This window comes from Ranitomeya imitator, chromosome 2 (genome assembly GCF_032444005.1).
Source record: "Ranitomeya imitator isolate aRanImi1 chromosome 2, aRanImi1.pri, whole genome shotgun sequence".
Classification (NCBI taxonomy): domain Eukaryota; kingdom Metazoa; phylum Chordata; class Amphibia; order Anura; family Dendrobatidae; genus Ranitomeya; species Ranitomeya imitator.
This window is the reverse complement of record NC_091283.1, coordinates 637,105,472-637,128,668: the sequence shown is the minus strand read 5'-3', so window position 1 is coordinate 637,128,668 and position 23,197 is coordinate 637,105,472. Positions and strand designations below refer to the sequence as shown.

The following is a 23,197-nucleotide window of genomic DNA, read 5'->3' as shown; positions in this document are numbered from 1 at the left end:
TAAAAACGTCAACTCATCCCGCAAAAAACAAGACCTCACATGACTGTATGGGCCAAAATATGGAAAAATTAGAGCTCTCAAAATGTGGTGATGCAAAAACTTTTTTGCAATAAAAACATTCTTTTAGTGTGTGACAGCAGCCAAACATAAAAACAAGCTATAAGGTCTCATTCACATGTTCTGATATTTCCGCTATTGAAGATGTCAGTGTCCGTGTGTGTAATACTTGCGGCACACGTGTGACAACCTTGTGCCGCATCAATACCACACGGACAGCGCCAGGAAAGAAGAGTTACAGTAAGCACTGTTCCCTGACACCGGGTGCTGAACATGGCTCTCATCATTCTCCCCTTCTCTGCTGGCGATCAGCTATAAATAAATAAATGAAAAATATGGCCTGGTTTCCCCTGTTTCTTCTATGGTCAGTCAGGCAAAACTCACAGTTGGGGGCTGCAACCCTCAGCTGTCAGTTTCAGCAAGGTTGGTTATCAAGAATAGAAAGGTCCCCACGCTGTTTTTTTAATTATTTAAATAAATACAGTAATTAAAAAAAACTGTGTGGGGTCCCCCCATTTTTGATAATCAGTCTTGCTAAAGCTCACAGATGAGGGCTGGTATTCTCAGGCTGGTAAGGGGCCATTGATATTGACCCCACAGCCTAAAAATAGCAGCCCACAGCTGCCCAAAAAGGCACACCTATTAGATGCGCCAATTCTGGTGCTTTGCCCGACTTCCCATTTGCCCTGTCGCAGTGGCAGTGGCAAGTCTATAAGACACCTATCCATTACTAATTCCAGCCAGAATAAAGTCTTTTATTAGAAATAAAACAAAACACACTTTGTTATTTTTAAATAAAAATGGAAACACAGTTATACTCACCCATCGCCTAATTCCACTGAAGCCCTCGTTTTCCTGTAATTAAAAAAAATTAAAAAAAACAACAATATCCCTCACCTATCAGTCGTTCTGTCCCACGCTGTAATCCATGTTTGGGGGATAATTCTTTTTCATCCTGGACAGTGCCACGATGCGACCATCCAGACTGAGAACCACTGGTGAATGAGATGCTGCGAGCGCAGCGTCAGTGAGCGGCAATGACGTCATAGAAGTAACCTCTGGTCACTGAGGCTCTTTTCCCAGCTGGGCTGAACTGCAGTGAGATCCGGTGAGATCCCTGCTAGCACCGTAAGCACAAAGGTGAAATGGTGCACAGACCCATTCACTTGAATAGGCAAATAGCGCTCCGTCCCTCCCGAGTCTCTCCATATGGCTAAGTAATACTGTACAGCCACATATGGGGTATTGCCAGGTTCAGTAGAAATTGTGGGACAAATTTTGGTGCCATTTTACCCACTTCTTGTGTGAAAATGTAAAATCTTTGGTGAAAACAAGATTTTGGTGTTAAAATGTAGTTATTTTGTCTTCACTGCCCAATGGTATAAAATTCTGTGACACACCCATGGTGTCAATATGATCACTTCACCCCTAGATGAATTCATTGAGAGGTGTAGTTCATAAAATGGGGTCACTTATGGAGGGTTCTGCTGTTCTGGCACCTCATGGGCTCTCTCAGTGGACCATGGCACCAGTAAAACAAAACAGTAAAATCCTTGCCTTCTGAGCTTTGTACTGTGCCTGAAAAATATTTCCTGATTACATGTAGGGAATAAGCGCACTCAGGAAAAAAACATGCTTTGCACCAAAAAAAAGAGAATGAACCGCACCTCCAAAAATCATACACTGATCTAAAGCCGCCATTCAAAAATTTATTTAACTGAACATGAGGTTCTTAGTTTAACATTCTGACCAGAGTCATAACGGAGCGGAGTCGTGCGCAATGCACCAGCAGGGCAGACGGCCTGGTGCCCCACAACGCTCATGCTGCAAGACCGAGTCCCCATGACCCCAACCGCGCCACCCCACCAGCACAAAACCACAGCAACAATGGCCACCAAACAGCACCCACACCAAATGAAAGGAGCACTGAAACTCACCTTCCTCCAGCTCTTCAATGAGAGCAAAAATGGGCTAGACCCCTTACTTTGCAGTCTCCTGCTAACTAAATCACCTGTGCCAAATGGGAGGAGTGCTGGTCCAAGAAAGGGAAAAGAACATGCTTTGCACCAAATAAAAAAAAATCACTCAGGAAAAATTGGACCTCAGTTTGTTGCAAAAAAATGTCCTATTAGTCCTTAGAAAATTAAAAACTTGGGGCTAAAACAACATTTTTAGTTGTAAATATGTAATTTATTCTTTCTTCACTGCTCAGTGCTATAACATTCTGTGAGGCACATGTGGTGTCAATATGATCACTGCACCCCTAGATGAATTCATTGGGGTGCAGTTTGTAAAATTAGTCTACATATAGGGGGGTTTCTGTTGCTCTGGCACCTCATGGGCTCTGCCACTGTGACATGGCACGCTCAAAGCTTTCCAGCAAAATCTGAACTCAAATATGGCACCTCCTTCCTTCTGAGCTTTGCACTGTGCCTCAAAAGTAGTATTCCCTGTTATGAGTGCAATCCAGTGACACAGTGTACCAGCGATCAGAGCACATACAGTGATCTGACAATAACCCAAAACAATAGAACGAGCTCTGAGACGTGGAATCTCTGTAGACCGCAATACCTGAACCTATCCTAAACACAACTAAAGGCAGCTGTGGATTGCGCCTAAAACTACCTATGCAACTCGGCACAGCCTGAGAAACTGACTAGCCTGAAGATAGAAAAACAAGCCTGGCTTGCCTCAGAGAAATACCCCAAAGGAAAAGGCAGCCCCCCACATATAATGACTGTGAGTAAGATGAAAAGACAAAACGTAGGGATGAAATAGATTCAGCAAAGTGAGGCCCGATATTCTAGATAGAGCGAGGATAGCAAAGAGAACTTTGCAGTCTACAAAAAACCCTAAAGCAAAAAACCACGCAAAGGGGGGAAAAAGACCCACCGTGCCGAACTAACGGCACGGAGGTACACCCTTTGCGTCTCAGAGCTTCCAGCAAAACGAAAAGACAAGCTGGACAGAAAAAATAGCAACAAAAGCAAAGAAGCACTTATCTAAGCAGAGCAGCAGGCCACAGGAAAGATCCAGAAGCTCAGATCCAACACTGGAACATTGACAAGGAGCAAGGAAGACAGAATCAGGTAGAGTAAAATAACAAAGCAGCCAACGAGCTCCCCAGAACACCTGAGGGAGGAAGCTCAGAAGCTGCAGTACCACTTGTGACCACAGGAGTGAATTCAGCCACAGAATTCACAACAGTACCCCCCCTTGAGGAGGGGTCACCGAACCCTCACCAGAGCCCCCAGGCCGACCAGGATGAGCCACATGAAAGGCACGAACAAGATCTGGAGCATGGACATCAGAGGCAAAAACCCAGGAATTATCTTCCTGAGCATAACCCTTCCATTTAACCAGATACTGGAGTTTCCGTCTAGAAACACGAGAATCCAAAATTTTCTCCACAATATACTCCAATTCCCCCTCCACCAAAACCGGGGCAGGAGGCTCAACACATGGAACCATAGGTGCCACGTATCTCCGCAACAACGACCTATGGAATATATTATGTATGGAAAAGGAGTCTGGGAGGGTCAGACGAAAAGACACAGGATTGAGAATCTCAGAAATCCTATACGGACCAATAAAACGAGGTTTAAATTTAGGAGAGGAAACCTTCAAAGGAATATGACGAGAAGATAACCAAACCAGATCCCCAACACGAAGTCGGGGACCCACACGGCGTCTGCGATTAGCGAAAAGTTGAGCCTTCTCCTGGGACAAGGTCAAATTGTCCACTACCTGAGTCCAGATCTGCTGCAACCTGTCCACCACAGAATCCACACCAGGACAGTCCGAAGACTCAACCTGTCCTGAAGAGAAACGAGGATGGAACCCAGAATTGCAGAAAAATGGAGAGACCAAGGTAGCCGAGCTGGCCCGATTATTAAAGGCGAACTCAGCCAACGGCAAAAAGGACACCCAATCATCCTGGTCTGCAGAAACAAAACATCTCAGATATGTTTCCAAGGTCTGATTGGTTCGTTCGGTCTGGCCATTAGTCTGAGGATGGAAAGCCGAGGAAAAAGATAGGTCAATGCCCATCCTACCACAAAAGGCTCGCCAAAACCTTGAAACAAACTGGGAACCTCTATCAGAAACAATATTCTCAGGAATGCCATGCAAACGAACCACATGCTGGAAGAACAAAGGCACCAAATCAGAGGAGGAAGGCAATTTAACCAAGGGCACCAGATGGACCATTTTAGAAAAGCGATCACAGACCACCCAAATGACTGACATCTTTTGAGAAACGGGAAGGTCAGAAATGAAATCCATCGAAATATGTGTCCAAGGCCTCTTTGGGACCGGCAAGGGCAAAAGCAACCCACTGGCACGTGAACAGCAGGGCTTAGCCCTAGCACAAATCCCACAGGACTGCACAAAAGTACGTACATCCCGTGACAGAGATGGCCACCAGAAGGATCTAGCCACTAACTCTCTGGTACCAAAGATTCCAGGATGACCAGCCAACACCGAACAATGAAGTTCAGAGATAACTTTACTAGTCCACCTATCAGGGACGAACAGTTTCTCCGCCGGACAACGATCAGGTTTATTCGCCTGAAATTTTTGCAACACTCGCCGCAAATCAGGGGAGATGGCAGACACAATGACTCCTTCCTTGAGGATACTCGCCGGCTCAGATAAACCCGGAGAGTCGGGCACAAAACTCCTAGACAGAGCATCCGCCTTCACATTCTTAGAGCCCGGAAGGTACGAAATCACAAAATCGAAGCGGGCAAAAAATAACGACCAACGAGCCTGTCTAGGATTCAAGCGCTTGGCAGACTCGAGATAAGTAAGGTTCTTATGATCAGTCAATACCACCACGCGATGCTTAGCTCCTTCAAGCCAATGACGCCACTCCTCGAATGCCCACTTCATGGCCAGCAAATCTCGGTTGCCCACATCATAATTACGCTCAGCAGCAGAAAACATCCTGGAAAAGAAAGCACATGGTTTCAACACTGAGCAACCAGAACCTCTCTGTGACAAAACCGCCCCTGCTCCAATCTCAGAAGCATCAACCTCGACCTGGAACGGAAGAGAAACATCTGGTTGACACAACACAGGGGCAGAACAAAAACGACGCTTCAACTCCTGAAAAGCTTCCACAGCAGCAGAAGACCAATTAACCAAATCAGCACCCTTCTTGGTCAAATCGGTCAATGGTTGCAATGCTAGAAAAATTACAGATGAAGCGACGATAAAAATTAGCAAAGCCCAGGAACTTTTGCAGACTTTTCAGAGATGTCGGCTGAGTCCAATCCTGGATGGCTTGGACCTTAACCGGATCCATCTCGATAGTAGAAGGGGAAAAGATGAACCCCAAAAATGAAACTTTCTGCACACCGAAGAGACACTTTGATCCCTTCACAAACAAAGAATTAGCACGCAGGACCTGGAAAACCATTCTGACCTGCTTCACATGAGACTCCCAATCATCTGAGAAGATCAAAATGTCATCCAAGTAAACAATCAGGAATTTATCCAGATACTCACGGAAGATGTCATGCATAAAAGACTGAAACACAGATGGAGCATTGGCAAGTCCGAACGGCATCACTAGATACTCAAAATGACCCTCGGGCGTATTAAATGCAGTTTTCCATTCATCTCCTTGCCTGATTCTCACCAGATTATACGCACCACGAAGATCTATCTTAGTGAACCAACTAGCCCCCTTAATCCGAGCAAACAAGTCAGATAACAATGGCAAGGGATACTGAAATTTAACAGTGATCTTATTAAGAAGGCGGTAATCAATACACGGTCTCAGCGAACCATCCTTCTTGGCTACAAAAAAGAACCCTGCTCCCAGTGGTGATGACGATGGGCGAATATGTCCCTTCTCCAGGGATTCCTTCACATAACTGCGCATAGCGGCGTGTTCAGGCACGGATAAATTAAATAATCGACCTTTAGGGAATTTACTACCAGGAATCAAATTGATAGCACAATCACAATCCCTATGCGGAGGTAGGGCATCGGACTTGGGCTCTTCAAATACATCCTGATAATCAGACAAGAACTCTGGGACCTCAGAAGGAGTGGATGACGAAATTGACAGAAATGGAACATCACCATGTACCCCCTGACAACCCCAGCTGGATACCGACATAGAGTTCCAATCCAATACTGGATTATGGGTTTGCAGCCATGGCAACCCCAACACGACCACATCATGCAGATTATGTAGCACCAGAAAGCGAATAACTTCCTGATGTGCAGGAGCCATGCACATGGTCAGCTGGGCCCAGTACTGAGGTTTATTCTTGGCCAAAGGTGTAGCATCAATTCCTCTCAACGGAATAGGACACCGCAAAGGCTCCAAGAAAAACCCACAACGTTTAGCATAATCCAAATCCATCAGATTCAGGGCAGCGTCTGAATCCACAAACGCCATGACAGAATACGATGACAAAGAGCATATCAAGGTAATGGACAGAAGGAATTTAGACTGTACAGTACCAATGACGGCAGACCTATCGAACCGCTTAGTGCGCTTAGGACAATCAGAAATAGCATGAGTGGAATCACCACAGTAGAAACACAGCCCATTCAGACGTCTGTGTTCTTGCCGTTCAACTCTGGTCATAGTCCTATCGCACTGCATAGGCTCAGGTTTAATCTCAGACAATACCGCCAAATGGTGCACAGATTTACGCTCGCGCAAGCGTCGACCGATCTGAATGGCCAAAGACATAGACTCATTCAAACCAGCAGGCATAGGAAAACCCACCATGACATCCTTAAGAGCTTCAGAGAGACCCTTTCTGAACAAAGCTGCCAGCGCAGATTCATTCTACAGAGTGAGTACTGACCACTTCCTAAATTTCTGACAATATACTTCTATATCATCCTGACCCTGGCACAAAGCCAGCAAATTTTTCTCAGCCTGATCCACTGAATTAGGCTCATCGTACAGTAATTCGAGCGCCAGGAAAAACGCATCGATACTACTCATTGCAGGGTCTCCTGGCGCAAGAGAAAATGCCCAGTCCTGAGGGTCGCCGCGCAAAAAAGAAATAATAATCAAAACCTGTTGAACTGAATTACCAGAAGAATGAGGTTTCAAGGCCAGAAATAGCTTACAATTATTTTTGAAGCTCAGAAACTTAGTTCTATCACCAAAAAAACAAATCAGGAATAGGAATTCTTGGTTCTAGCATAGATTTCTGATCAATAGTATCTTGAATCTTTTGTACATTTATAACGAGATTATCCATTGAAGAGCACAGACCCTGAATATCCATGTCCACACCTGTGTCCTGAAGCACCCAAATGTCTAGGGGAAAAAAAAGACTGAACACAGAGCTGAGAAAAAAAAATGATGTCAGAACTTCTTTTTTCCCTCTATTGAGAATCATTAGTTTGGCTCCTTGTACTGTTATGAGTGCAATCCAGTGACACAGTGTACCAGCGATCAGAGCACATACAGTGATCTGACAATAACCCAAAACAATAGAATGAGCTCTGAGACGTGGAATCTCTGTAGACCGCAATACCTGAACCTATCCTAAACACAACTAAAGGCAGCTGTGGATTGCGCCTAAAACTACCTATGCAACTCGGCACAGCCTGAGAAACTGACTAGCCTGAAGATAGAAAAACAAGCCTGGCTTGCCTCAGAGAAATACCCCAAAGGAAAAGGCAGCCCCCCACATATAATGACTGTGAGTAAGATGAAAAGACAAAACGTAGGGATTAAATAGATTCAGCAAAGTGAGGCCCGATATTCTAGATAGAGCGAGGATAGCAAAGAGAACTTTGCAGTCTACAAAAAACCCTAAAGCAAAAAACCACGCAAAGGGGGCAAAAAGACCCACCGTGCCGAACTAACGGCACGGCGGTACACCCTTTGCGTCTCAGAGCTCCCAGCAAAACGAAAAGACAAGCTGGACAGAAAAAATAGCAACAAAAGCAAAGAAGCACTTATCTAAGCAGAGCAGCAGGCCACAGGAAAGATCCAGAAGCTCAGATCCAACACTGGAACATTGACAAGGAGCAAGGAAGACAGAATCAGGTGGAGTTAAATAACAAAGCAGCCAACGAGCTCACCAGAACACCTGAGGGAGGAAGCTCAGAAGCTGCAGTACCACTTGTGACCACAGGAGTGAATTCAGCCACAGAATTCACAACAATTCCCCTACATATGGGGTATCAGTGTACTCAAGAAAAATTGCACAACTTTTGTGATCCAATTTCTCCTGTTACCCTTGGTAAATAAAAAAAATGGGGCGAAAAGATCATTATTGTGGACAAAATATGATTTTTTATTTTCACGGCTCTACGTTATGAACTTCTGTGAAGCACTTGGGAGTTCAAAGCGCTTACCACACATCTAGATAAGTTCCTTGGGGGATCTAGTTTCCAAACTGATTTCACTTGTGGGGATTTCCACTGGTTAGGCACATCAGGGGCTCTGCAAATGTGACATGGTGTCCTGTTATGATCCGGTGACCTTGGAGCAGCATGAAAACTTTCACTGGAGTAAGTGGTAACTATACTGACCGCAAATCCTGATCTTAACACCGCAGCTAGAAGTAGCCGTGGGGTGTACCTAACAAATCCTAGACACCTCGTCACAGCCGGAGGACTAAATACCCCTATAGATGGAAATAGGAATACTATCTTGCCTCAGAGCAGAACCCCAAAGGATAGGCAGCCCCCCACAAATATTGGCTGTGAGTAGGAGAGGAAAGACACACACAGGCAGAAAAACAGGATTTAGCACAAGAGGCCACACTAAGCTAAAATAGGAAAGTATAGGACAGAGTTCTGTGCGGTCAGTATTAAAACCCTTCCAAAAATATCCACAGCAGATTATACAAAAAATTCCTCCATCTAACTAAAGACGTGGAACGTATATCTGCAACTCCAGAGAATCCTACACTCAGAGCAGGAATACAATCAAAAAAACAAGCACACAGCTTGTGTGCCATAGAAAAAGAAACAGACACTTATCTTTGCTGAATTGGCAGCTAAGCAGGAGAAGCCAGACAGAGATCCAACACATTCCAAGAAACATTGACAACTGGCAAGGACTAATGAGTCCTGCAAACCTAAATACCCCAGTCAGAATTGCAATTAACAGATACACCTGTCCAGGACTGCAGCCCAGGGACAAATGCATTACCACCTTCAACCACCGGAGGGAGCCCAAAAGCAGAATTCACAACAGTACCCCCCCCTTGAGGAGGGGTCACCGAACCCTCCCCAGAGCCCCCAGGCCGATCAGGATGAGCCAGAAGAAAGGCACGAACCAAATCAGCAGCATGGACATAAGAGGCAAAAACCCAGGAATTATCCTCCTGGCCATAACCCTTCCATTTGACAAGGTACTGAAGCTTCCGCCTCGAAAAACGGGAATCCAAAATCTTCTCAACAACATATTCCAACTCCCCATCAACCAACACAGGGGCCGGAGGATCAACAGAGGGAACAATGGGCTCCACATATTTCCGCAATAAAGATCTATGGAAGACATTATGGATAGCAAAAGAGGCCGGAAGCGCCAGTCGAAAAGACACCGGATTAATAATCTCAGAAATCCTATAAGGACCAATAAACCGAGGCTTAAACTTAGGAGAAGAAACCTTCATAGGAACATGACGGGAAGACAACCAGACCAGATCCCCAACCCGAAGCCGGGAACCAACACACCGACGACGGTTAGCAAAACGTTGAGCCTCCTCCTGAGACAACACCAAATTGTCCACCACATGAGCCCAAATCTGCTGCAACCTGTCCACCACAGAATCCACACCAGGACAGTCAGAAGGCTCAACCTGCCCAGAAGAAAAACGAGGATGAAAACCAAAATTACAAAAGAAAGGCGAAACCAAAGTAGCCGAACTAGCCCGATTATTAAGGGCAAACTTGGCCAATGGCAAGAAAGCCACCCAATCATCCTGATCAGCAGACACAAAGCATCTCAAATAAGTCTCCAAAGTCTGATTAGTTCACTCGGTCTGACCATTTGTCTGAGGATGAAACGCAGAAGAAAAAGACAAATCAATGCCCAGCCTAGCACAAAAGGCCCGCCAAAACCTAGAAACAAACTGAGAACCTCTGTCGGACACAATATTCTCTAGAATACCATGCAAACGGACCACATGCTGAAAAAACAACGGAACCAAATCCGAAGAGGAAGGCAATTTAGGCAAAAGCACCAAATGAACCTTAGAGAACCGGTCACAAACAACCCAGATAACCGACATCCTCTGGGAAACCGGAAGATCGGAAATAAAATCCATAGAAATATGCGTCCAGGGCCTCTCAGGGACCGGCAATGGCAAAAGCAACCCACTAGCACGGGAACAACAAGGCTTGGCCCGCGCACAAGTCCCACAGGACTGCACAAAAGAACGCACATCACGCGATAAAGAAGGCCACCAAAAGGACCTACCAACCAAGTCTCTGGTACCAAAAATGCCAGGATGACCAGCCAACACGGAACAGTAAACCTCAGAAATCACTCTACTAGTCCATCTGTCAGGAACAAACAGTTTCCCCACAGGACAGCGGTCAGGTTTGTCAGCCTGAAATTCCTGAAGAATCCGTCGTAAATCAGGGGAAATGGCAGAAAGGACCACCCCTTCTTTCAGAATACCGACCGGTTCTAAGACCTCAGGAGAATCAGGCAAAAAACTCCTAGAGAGGGCATCAGCCTTAATGTTCTTAGAACCCGGAAGGTACGAGACCACGAAATCAAAACGGGAAAAAAACAATGACCATCGAGCCTGTCTAGGATTCAGCCGTTTGGCAGACTCGAGGTAAATCAAATTCTTATGATCAGTCAAGACCACAATACGATGCTTAGCTCCCTCAAGCCAATGTCGCCACTCCTCAAATGCCCACTTCATAGCCAACAACTCCCGATTGCCGACATCATAATTGCGTTCAGCAGGCGAAAACTTACGGGAAAAGAAGGCACACGGTTTCATTAAGGAACCAACAGGATCCCTCTGAGACAAAACGGCCCCTGCCCCAATCTCAGAAGCGTCAACCTCAACCTGAAACGGAAGAGAAACATCCGGTTGGCGCAACACCGGAGCAGAAGTAAATCGACGTTTAAGCTCCTGAAAGGCAGAGACAGCCGCAGAGGACCAATTCGCCACATCAGCGCCTTTTTTCGTCAAATCAGTCAAGGGTTTAACCACGCTGGAAAAATTAGCAATGAAACGGCAATAAAAATTTGCAAAACCCAAAAATTTCTGAAGGCTCTTCACAGATGTGGGCTGAATCCAATCATGAATGGCCTGAACCTTAACCGGATCCATCTCTATAGACGAGGGAGAAAAAATAAAGCCCAAAAAAAGAGACCTTCTGCACCCCAAAGAGACACTTAGACCCTTTCACAAACAGGGCATTGTCACGAAGGATCTGAAATACCATCCTGACCTGTTCCACATGAGACTCCCAATCATCGGAAAAAATCAAAATATCGTCCAAATATACAATCAAGAACTTATCAATATAAGTCCGGAAAATATCATGCATGAAGGACTGAAAAACAAATGGAGCATTAGTGAGCCCAAATGGCATCACAAGGAATTCAAAATGGCCTTCGGGCGTGTTAAACGCAGTTTTCCATTCATCACCCTGCTTAATACGAACAAGATTATATGCCCCCCGATGGTCAATCATCATAAACCAACTAGCTCCCTTAATCCTAGCAAACAAATCGGTAAGCAAAGGTAAAGGGTATTGAAACTTGACCGTGATTTTATTCAAGAGGCGATAATCAATACAGGGTCTCAAGGAACCATCTTTTTTAGCAACAAAAAAGAACCCCGCTGCCAACAGTGAAGAAGATGGCCGAATATGCCCTTTCTCCAAAGACTCCTTAATATAGCTCCGCATGGCGGTATGTTCAGGCACAGACAGGTTGAAAAGTCGACCCTTAGGAAACTTACAGCCTGGAATCAAATCAATAGCACAATCGCAGTCCCTGTGCGGTGGAAGGAAACTGGACTTGGGCTCATCGAATACATCCTGAAAATCAGACAAAAACTCTGGAATTTCAGAAGAGGAAGAAGAGGAGATTGACATCAAAGGAACATCATTATGAACCCCCTGACAACCCCAACTAGTCACAGACATGGACTTCCAATCCAACACAGGATTATGTACCTGCAACCACGGAAAACCCAGCACGATAGCATCATGCAAATTATGCAACACCAGAAATCGACAATCTTCCTGATGGGCTGGCGCCATGCGCATGGTCACCTGTGTCCAAAACTGGGGCTTATTTTTAGCCAAGGGTGTAACATCAATGCCCCTTAAAGGAATAGGGTTCTGCAAAGGCTGCAAGGGAAAACCACAATGCCTGGCAAACTCAAAGTCCATTAAGTTCAAGGCGGCGCCTGAATCCACAAACGCCATGACAGAAAATGATGCCAATGAGCAGATCAAGGACACAGATAACAGAAATTTAGGTTGTACAGTACTGATGGTAAATGAACTAGCGATCCTTTTTGTCCGCTTAGGGCAGACTGAAATGACATGAGAAGCGTCGCCACAATAATAACACAACCCATTCTGACGTCTGAATCCTTGTCGTTCCGTTCTAGACAGAATCCTATCACACTGCATTGGCTCAGGAATCTGCTCTGAGGACAACGCCACAGCGTGCACAGTTCTGCGCTCCCGCAAGCGCCGGTCAATCTGAATGGCCAGAGGCATAGAATCACTCAGACCGGAAGGCGTGGGAAACCCCACCATAACATCTTTAATGGATTCAGAAAGACCCTTTCTGAAAATTGCCGCCAAAGCATCATTATTCCATTTAATCAACACAGACCATTTTCTGAATTTCTGACAATACAATTCTGCCGCCTCTTGACCCTGAGACAGGGCCAACAAGGTCTTCTCAGCTTGATCCACAGAATTAGGTTCATCATATAATAATGCTAAAGCCTGAAAAAAGGAGTCTACATTAAGCAAAGCCGGATTCCCAGATTCCATGGAAAACTCCCAATCCTGTGGGTCGCCACGCAGCAGGGAGATGACGATTTTCACCTGCTGAATGGAATCACCGGAGGATCGAGGTCTCAAAGCAAAAAACAGTTTACAGTTGTTTTTAAAACTAAAAAATTTGGACCTGTCACCAAAAAAACAAATCAGGAGTAGGAATCTTCGGTTCTAAAGCAGGAGTCTGAACAATATAATCCGAAATACCCTGTACCCTAGCAGCAAGCTGGTCTACACGAGAAGCTATTTCCTGAACATTCATGCTAGCACAAGGCTCCTCAGCCACCCAGAGATAAAGAGGGAAGAGAATATAAAGCAGACTGAAGAAAAAAAATGGCTCAACACCTTTCTTCCCTTCTTCTGAGATGCATTTAACTCATTATTGGCCAGTTGTACTGTTATGATCCGGTGACCTTGGAGCAGCATGAAAACTTTCACTGGAGTAAGTGGTAACTATACTGACCGCAAATCCTGATCTTAACACCGCAACTAGAAGTAGCCGTGGGGTGTACCTAACAAATCCTAGACACCTCGTCACAGCCGGAGATTATACAAAAAATTCCTCCATCTAACTAAAGACGTGGAACATATATCTGCAACTCCAGAGAATCCTACACTCAGAGCAGGAATACAATCAAAAAACAAGCACACAGCTTGTGTGCCATAGAAAAAGAAACAAACACTTATCTTTGCTGAATTGGCAGCTAAGCAGGAGAAGCCAGACAGAGATCCAACACATTCCAAGAAACATTGACAACTGGCAAGGACTAATGAGTCCTGCAAACCTAAATACCCCAGTCAAAATTGCAATTAGCAGATACACCTGTCCAGGACTGCAGCCCAGGGACAACTGCATTACCACCTACAACCACCGGAGGGAGCCCAAAAGCAGAATTCACAACAGTGTCCGATCTCAATTCCAGCCAATTTTGAGTTGAAAAAGTCAAACAGTGCTCCTTCACTTCCGAGCTCTGCCATGCAACCCAAACAGTGGTATACCTCCACATATGGGGTATCAACGTACTCAGGACAAATTGCATAACAACTTTGGGGGGCCACTTCCTCCTGTTACCCCTGGCAAAGTAGAAAAATTTGGATCTTGGATTTTGTGAAAAAAAAGTTAAATGTTCGCTTTTTTTTTTAAACATTACAAAAAACCCTTTGAAGCACCCGAAGGGTTAATAAACTTCTTGAATGTGGTTTTGAGCACATTGAGGGTGCATTTTTTGGAATGGTGTCACTTTTGGGTATCTTCTATCATAAAGACCCCTCAAAGTGACTTCAAATGTGATGTGGTCTCCAAAAAAAATAGTATTGTAAAATTGAGAAATCGCTGTTCAACTTTTAACCTTATACCTTCTTAACAAAAAAAAAATGGTTCCAAAATTGTGCTGATGCAAAGTAAACATGTGGGAAATGTTACTTATTAAGTATTTTGTGTGACATATCTCTGTGATTTAAGGGCATGAAAATTCAAAGTTGGGAAATTGCGAAATTTTTGCCAAATTTCCATTTTTTTCACAAATAAACGCAAGTCATATCAATTAAATTTTACTACTATCATGAAGTACAATATGTCACGAGAAAACATTGTCAGAATCACCAGGATCCATTGAAGCGTTCCAGAGTTATTACCTCAGTGACAGTGGTCAAAATTGTAAAAATTGGTCCGGTCATTAACGTGCAAACCACCCTCGGGGGTAAAGTGATTCATGTAGGGTGTTCTCCAATAAGATGCAACAAATTCATCAGGAGGAGCATCTGACAAGCAAAAGGAAAGGAGGCAAACAGATGACAATTCATGACACTTCCGTTCCTATATGAATATGTCAAGTGGTGGAATGTTTAACCTAATTTAGTTTCTATGATCTCGAAACAGACCCCAAACCAGAAATAACTACTGATCAAGTGAACATAGCTTTAGCCTGCCTTTTGTCCTTATGGTTTCTCCCAAGACCTGATAATTCACTTGTGAAAATAAGACTTTCTGGTATGACATCCAGTGTCAAACTGAAATGTACACGTGGTCTGTGGTCATTAAGGGAGTCACTGGACTGTACCGAGAACATGGCAATGATCGTTCTCTATTCTGCCCTAACATGAGATTCTTCCTTGATTATCTAAAAGTAACAAAATTGTTCCCATTTAAAACCCTATTATATTTGAGAAATGTTGCCAACCTTACTTCCAGTTTTGATACAATATTGTCGCCTCCAATTGCAGACCCTGTAGTAGTTGTGTGGTCAGCCATCACAGTAGGTTTGCCACTGACTAGTTGCTGTTGTGTGGCTCCCCTGAGGATTGAGTAGCCACATAAGTACTGCACCTCATCGAGAGGTGTGGTATCCCACTCTAAGGTAAGGAGGGGGGCGCTACCCAGGACTCTAAGGCTGCTGTCACACTAGCAGTATTTGGTCAGTATTTTACATCAGTATTTGTAAGCCAAAACCAGGAGTGGGTGATAAATGCAGTAGTGGTGCATATGTTTCTATTATACTTTTCCTCTATTTGTTCCACTCCTGGTTTTGGCTTAGGCTAGGTTCAGATTGCGTTAATGGGACCGCGCTAACGAACAGCGTTGCACGGCGAAATTAACGCCGTGCAACGCGTCCGTTAGCGCGCCCATTGGCAGCAATGGGAACGCGCATCGCTAGCACGTTCCTTTCTTTGGCATGCGCTAGCGATGTGCCGGTGTTTTGTGACGCACCTCGGACGCTGCTTGCAGCGTCCGCGGCGCACCCGAGGTCTGTTCCCCGCTCTCGCAGATCGGGGATCTGCGCTAGCGGGGACGTTAAACGCGACCCCAAAAAAGACATTGTGTTAGCGCAATCCGCTAGCGCTTAGCGCTAAACGGATTGCCCTAACGCAATCTGAACCTAGCCTTACAAATACTGATGGAAAATACTGACCAAATACTGCTAGTGTGACAGCAGCCTAACACTCAAACCCAACACACACCCGTTCAGACAGGCCACCTGGGTGTACCCTTAGGAAGAATGGCCTCATCTCAGGCTGGATAGGAATGGGTGGTGGGAGTGGGTGAGGTAGGTAGGAAAAAGGGGAGGGGCTTAGAAGGAGGGAGGACAGTGTGCGGGAGCAGTTGGTCCTGGGAGATCAAAGAGTGGAGAACGAAGCTGAGAAGAAAAGTATGAGGGAGAGACAGAAGGAAGCTGCTGAAAGGACAGAAGGTGTCCTAGGGGTACGGGAAGTGCAGAAGCCACCTGTGGGGCCTGAATCCAGGCCGATCGTAGTCGGGTGGAGGAACCAGGTCGCAGTCAGGGGACCGGCCCCAACTTAGTGGAAATCTTCAAGTACAGCTAAGAAACCGGAGACTGTGGCATCTGCAAGAGTCGCAGCCACATCCACCCATAACTCACCAAAAAGGCAGCCGGATAGAATCCAGGGGACTCACAGGACATCGCCTGACCAGGTTCATGGCTGCTGGCTTGGGACACTGTGACGCTGGGCAGGAGAAGTGGAAGACAGTGTAGTGAGACGGCCAGAGAAAGGCAATAGAAAGGAATCCTGGAAAGGTGCACCTCAATTTTCCTGGGAGTTTGCTGGACCACTGACCCTGAGAACACAGCATCCGGCTGGTGTTTTTGGACTGGAGAATTGTATGTAAAAGTGGAAGCTACACCTTGCTGGGTCCGTTGAGTTACAGTATTCCTGCATCACCTGCCTGGCATCACCACAACCACCATCTTGACACTTAACCCTACAACTGCCCTGGGGCTAGCTCTACCCATGCACCACCATCGCCTCAGAGGATCTGACCACAGCGTCAGCTATTGTAGCCGAACACCACGGGTAGTGTCACGAACAATTTCCCAAATCCATTATAAACTTTATTTTTCCCCTTTATTTCATCATTTTACACGGATCCCCATTGCACGGACTGGGTCACTGATGCCATGACCTTCCTCTTTAAGAACTACTGTGTCGGACCTGGTACAGAGTACCCCACGGCGCTATGGGGTGCTCCAGTTGTTGTCGTTGTCACAGCAACATTTTACTTATTATTAACCCTAAATGCTTTGGGACACATAGTGATATCACCCACGATAAAACAGATAACCCCCTTACATATTGTATATTACCAAGACTATCATTACCTTGTATCTGTAACTCCTGCTTCCAGTTCACAGTTTGTGGATCTTCGAGGAATTGTTTCAAACCTTGTGGGCCTTTACTGAAGAGAAAATAAGTGTTGGTGTAAGGATCCAATGGGTCTGTCATTTCCTATGAAAGAAAAAGCTTTATGTACTTACAGACTTGTTTGATTATATTCAGGAACATTTTATTGGTAATCTGATGGATGGGGGTAGCTACAATGGTGCAAATTGCGCTTTTAGGCCGGCGTCACATTTGCGAGAAACTCGCACGAGTCTCGCATCTCAATATCCGGCACTCAGGACCGGAGTGTGTGGCTGCATGTATTTCTATGCTGCTGAACGCTCAGGTCCGAGTGCCGGCCGCAGTGCCAGGTATTGAGATGCGAGACTCGTGCGAGTTTTTCGCAAGTGTGATGCCGGCCTTAGTGCTACTACTGTCAGCAATGCATGGATATAATAATAATAATAATAATAATATTTTTTATTTATATAGCGCCAACATATTCCGCAGCGCTTTACAAATTATAGAGGGGACTTGTACAGACAATAGACATTACAGCATAACAGAAATACAGTTCAAAACAGATACCAGGAGGAATGAGGGCCCTGCTCGCAATGAATTGATCACTGGAAAGGCTGTGTAGCAAAGCCAGGTAAAACTGGATTAAATCCTAGCACTGCATGTCTAAAACAGATGCACCTGGCTGGCATGGACTAAGAACCAGGAAACGGGTTCACCTTGTGTCAATCTGCAGGGGGTTGAGCAGAGTGGAGAGACTAGCCAAAATGTAAACTGTAGCTGGGAGAGAGACAAGCCAGAGATTCACTCTGAATGGAGTCCTAACGGGTCAGCTGGGAAAGCTGAGCAGTCTGTGTGTTGGAGCTGCAGAGTAGCGTGTCAGTTTGAACTGTGCATGGAGTTAAACACTTCTGTTTGGCACTGGAAGCTGCTGTAGCTCGGGCTGAAGGTGATAATGAAACTGGTAAGACCATACCTCTTCTGTGTATAAAGGTTGCTCGAGAAGAAAGAACTGTAATCTGTTTGGTAAGCCGGCACTGACATATGTATCTGCTGAATTAACTGTTTATTTTCTGATATACCTCAGTGCCCTGAAGAGGTTGTTTTCCCTATGAATTACTTGGAGTTTTGTGAAAGCAATAAAACTGCACATTTGGACCAAACCGAATTACCTTTGTGAACTCTATGTACTGCTCGGTGTGAATCCCTACAGCAGCTACAACTTTCCTTAGTTTATTGTCTATCAGAGTTAAGAAAAGGGTTTTTCATAAGTCATAATTTACTAATATGCTTCATGTTTGAAAATTGCCTTAATCTTCAGCCTTTAAAGGGTTGTGTACTATTAGAAAACTAATAGTCTAAACTAATGTCTAACTTAATTATTTCAGGGCCCCAATTAAACAAAAACAATCTATACTCACCCTCAGCAGAAGTGCCATTCCAGCGATGTTGGGTGTCTCTGTTCCAGGAAAGTGACACGACTTGTTGTGTCTCATGCAGGAGGTTAGTAGAGATTGTTTTCATTATAATTGGGGTCCTGAAATGATTAAGCCAGGGTTGACACCTTTAAGCTTCAGCCCCGGGAAGGTCCTCTTCTGGTTTGTGGCCCAGGATAATACAGGGTTTTCTATGTCATCACATGAACAGAGCTGTGTTCCAGGGAGCTTTCTAAATGTTAATTTCAATAGCCAAGCCAACACTCTTTTCTGTCTATAAATTTGCTGTGAAAGGTTGTGTTGGCTTAGTTTTTTAATTGAGTTGTCAGCTCACCCTTTTCACACACAGCATTGGTCAATTGCTGACACAGCAAACACTGTACTATTCCAGAAACTGGAAGAGGAACAACCAGAGGAACATGTGACCTGAAGCAAGATACGCTCTACTTAGTGCACCATATGAGTACGTCTGTAACTGGGTTAGGCACAGATGTACCATATAAATTCCTTTTTTCGAAAAACGATCATCAAGTGATTATGGAATTGAACCAATGATAATTAGTTATGTTACAGCATGTTATGTTCTTGCTGCTTATTACTTGTGGGCACTGACTCTTTGGGTAATTGGGCAGTCTGATTGAAATGCCTTACTGTGTCCCTTACGTATGTGTGCAGTGAGTCTGGCAAACTTTGCTAATGGTGTATATATTATTTAATCATTTTATTGCAAGGAAATGTTTGTGAGTACAGTATGGTTGATGCATGCACTGATCTTTGGTTAAGGTGAAAAGAAGGGCCGTAGTTGGCATTCATGCTGCCCTAGGCACTTTAAGTGGTACGCCCCCTACTGATCAGTCAGACTAAAGGTACCGTCACACTATAAGCGACGCTGCAGCGATACCGACAACGATGTCGATCGCTGCAGCGTCGCTGTTTGGTCGCTGGAGAGCTGTCACACAGACAGCTCTCCAGCGACCAACGATCCCGAGATCCCCGGTAACCAGGGTAAACATCGGGTTACTAAGCGCAGGGCCGCTGTTGTGAGTTCTGTTTTTGGGCTCCCTCTGGTGGTTACTGATGGTACTGGGTGATTTGTGTTCTGCTGTCTCTGGTGTCCACCTGTTCTATTAGGATTTGGGAGTTTCCTATTTAACCGGGCTTTCTTGTCATTTCCCCGCCGGCTATCAAGGTTATCAGAGTGTTTTGTTACCTCAGCTTCTGGCTTCAGTAATCTTCAGGACAAGCTAAGTTTTTGATTTTCTTGTTCCACGTTTTGCTTTATTTTTGTCTTGTGCAGCTTGCATATAATTGTTTATTTGCTGCTGGTTGCTCTAGCGGGCTGTAATTGCTCCTCATGTTCCATGAGTTGGAACATGAGTTCAAGTAATTACAGGATGGTTTTTTTGAAGGGTTTTTTGCTGACCGCGCAGTTTACTTTTGTATCCTCTGCTATCTAGTTTTAGCGGGCCTCATTTTGCCGAATCTGTTTTCATACTGTGTATGTGCCTTCCTCTCATTTCACCATCATTATATGTGGGGGGCTGCTATTTCTGTGGGGTATTTCTCTGGAGGCAAGAGGTCTGTGTTTCTTCTAATAGGGGAAGTTAGATCTTCGGCTGGTGCGAGACGTCTAGGATCAACGTAGGCACGTTCCCCGGCTACTGTTATTTGTGTGTTCAGGTTTAGGGTCGCGGTCAGCTTAGGTTCCATCACCCTAGAGCTCGTTGGTGCTTGTCCTTTTGTGATTCCCTGCCATTGGAATCATGACAGTATAGCCGGCCTAAAATGTTTGGGCTGAAGTAGGAGGAAAAGTAGTCTGAGGAAGTTTTTTTTTTTTTTTTCTCCTCTGAGGTTGCTGCCTAGCCTTAATTGCAGCCTGGCTGATTTTTTTTTTTTTTTCCTCCTCTTAATCCTTGAATGGCTCTGACCTTAGCTGTTTATCATGGACGTCCAGAGTTTAGCTTCCAGCTTGAATAATCTTGCTGCTAAGGTTCAAAATATACAAGATTTTGTTGTACATGCTCCTATGTCTGAACCTAGAATTCCTATTCCAGAGTTCTTTGCTGGAGATAGATCTAGTTTTCTGAATTTTAGGAACAATTGCAAGCTGTTCCTTTCTTTGAAATCTCGCTCTTCTGGAGACCCTGCTCAGCAGGTTAAGATTATTATATCTTTCCTGCGGGGTGACCCTCAAAATTGGGCATTTGCATTGGCACCAGGGGATCCTGCGTTGCTTAATGTGGATGCGTTTTTTCTGGCATTGGGTTTGCTCTATGAGGAACCTAACCAAGAGATTCAGGCTGAAAAATCTTTATTAGCTCTCTCTCTCAGGGGCAAGATGAAGCAGAAATATATTGTCAAAAATTTCGGAAATGGTCAGTGCTTACTCAGTGGAATGAGTGCGCCCTGGCTGCAAAGTTCAGAGATGGCCTTTCTGAGGCCATTAAAGATGTTATGGTGGGGTTCCCTGCGCCTACAGGTCTGAATGAGTCTATGACTATGGCTATTCAGATTGATCGGCGTTTACGGGAGCGCAAACCTGTGCACCATTTGGCGGTGTCTTCTGAACAGGCACTTGAGACAATGCAATGTGATAGAGTTCAGTTTAGAAGTGAACGGCAAAACTATAGGCGGAAAAATGGGTTGTGCTTTTATTGTGGTGATTCAACTCATGTTATATCAGCATGCTCTAAACGCACAAAAAAGGTTGATAAGTCTGTTGCCATTAGTACGTTACAGTCTAAGTTCATTCTGTCTGTGACTCTGATTTGCTCATTATCATCCATTTCCGTCGATGCCTATGTAGATTCAGGCGCTGCCCTGAGTCTTATGGATTGGTCATTTGCCAAGCGATGTGGGTTTAGTCTTGAGCCTCTGGAAGTCCCTATTCCTTTGAAGGGAATTGACTCTACACCTTTAGCTATGAATAAACCTCAGTACTGGACACAAGTGACCATGCGTATGACTCCCGTTCATCAGGAGGTGATTCGCTTCCTGGTATTGTATAATTTACATGATGTTCTAGTACTTGATCTGCCATGGTTACAAACTCATAATCCAGTCCTTGACTGGAAAACAATGTCTGTGTTAAGCTGGGGATGTCAGGGGGTTCATGATGATGCACCTCCGATTTCTATCGCTTCATCTACTCCTTCTGAGGTTCCTGTATTTTTGTCTGATTATCGGGATGTTTTTGAGGAGCCTAAGCTCAGTTCGCTTCCTCCTCACAGGGATTGCGATTGTGCTATAGATTTAATTCCTGGTAGTAAATTTCCTAAAGGTCGTTTGTTCAATCTGTCAGTGCCAGAGCATACTGCTATGCGGGATTATGTTAAGGAGTCCTTGGAAAAGGGACATATCCGTCCATCTTCGTCCCCTTTGGGAGCAGGTTTTTTTTTCGTGGCCAAAAAAGATGGATCCTTGAGGCCTTGTATAGATTATCGTCTTTTGAATAAGATTACCGTAAAATATCAGTATCCTTTGCCTTTGTTGACTGATTTGTTTGCTCGCATTAAGGGGGCTAGATGGTTCACTAAGATTGATCTTCGGGGTGCGTATAATCTTATACGAATAAAGCAAGGTGATGAGTGGAAAACCGCATTTAATACGCCTGAGGGCCATTTTGAGTATTTGGTAATGCCTTTCGGACTTTCTAATGCTCCTTCAGTCTTCCAGTCCTTTATGCACGATATTTTCCGTGAATATCTGGATAAATTTATGATTGTGTATTTGGATGATATTTTGGTTTTTTCTGATGACTGGGAGTCTCATGTTCAGCAGGTCAGGAAGGTGTTTCAGGTCCTGCGGGCTAATTCCTTGTTTGTAAAGGGCTCAAAGTGTCTCTTTGGAGTCCAGAAGATTTCTTTCTTGGGGTATATTTTTTCCCCTTCTACTATTGAGATGGATCCCGTCAAGGTTCAGGCTATTTGTGACTGGACGCAGCCTACATCTCTTAAGAGTCTACAGAAGTTCTTGGGCTTTGCGAATTTCTATCGTCGTTTTATAACTAATTTTTCTAGTGTTGTTAAGCCTTTGACGGATTTGACTAAGAAGGGTGCTGATGTTGCTGATTGGTCTCCTGCGGCTGTGGAGGCCTTTCAGGAACTTAAACGCCGGTTTTCTTCTGCTCCTGTGTTGCATCAGCCTGATGTTTCGCTTCCTTTCCAAGTTGAGGTTGATGCTTCCGAGATTGGAGCGGGGGCGGTTTTGTCACAGAGAAGCTCCGATTGCTCGGTGATGAAGCCATGTGCGTTCTTTTCTAGAAAATTTTCGCCCGCTGAGCGGAATTATGATGTGGGTAATCGGGAACTTTTGGCCATGAAGTGGGCATTTGAGGAGTGGCGTCATTGGCTGGAGGGTGCTAGACATCGTGTGGTGGTCTTGACTGATCACAAAAATATGATTTTCCTTGAGTCTGCCAGGCGTCTGAATCCTAGACAGGCTCGTTGGTCACTGTTTTTCTCTCGTTTCAATTTTGTGGTTTCATACCTGCCAGGTTCAAAGAATGTGAAGGCGGATGCTCTTTTTAGGAGTTTTGTGCCTGACTCCCCTGGAAATTCTGAGCCCACTGGTATCCTTAG

At 44.8% G+C, this 23,197-nt stretch overlaps 1 protein-coding gene across 6 annotated transcripts in view; it reads right to left on the bottom strand.

Moving 5' to 3' along the window:
* Positions 1 to 23,197, bottom strand: part of LOC138665322 (glycine N-acyltransferase-like) — a 150,581-nt gene that overhangs the window by 56,693 nt on the left and 70,691 nt on the right. For 3 of the 6 annotated variants that reach the window (XM_069752693.1, XM_069752695.1, XM_069752694.1), the window contains one exon: positions 17,163 to 17,289. In XM_069752693.1, coding sequence (XP_069608794.1) covers positions 17,163 to 17,289 — 127 coding nt within the window. Of the gene's footprint in view, positions 1 to 17,162; positions 17,290 to 18,602; positions 18,812 to 23,197 lie in introns of those variants that run through there. The other 3 variants (XM_069752697.1, XM_069752698.1, XM_069752696.1) reach the window with 2 other exon arrangements.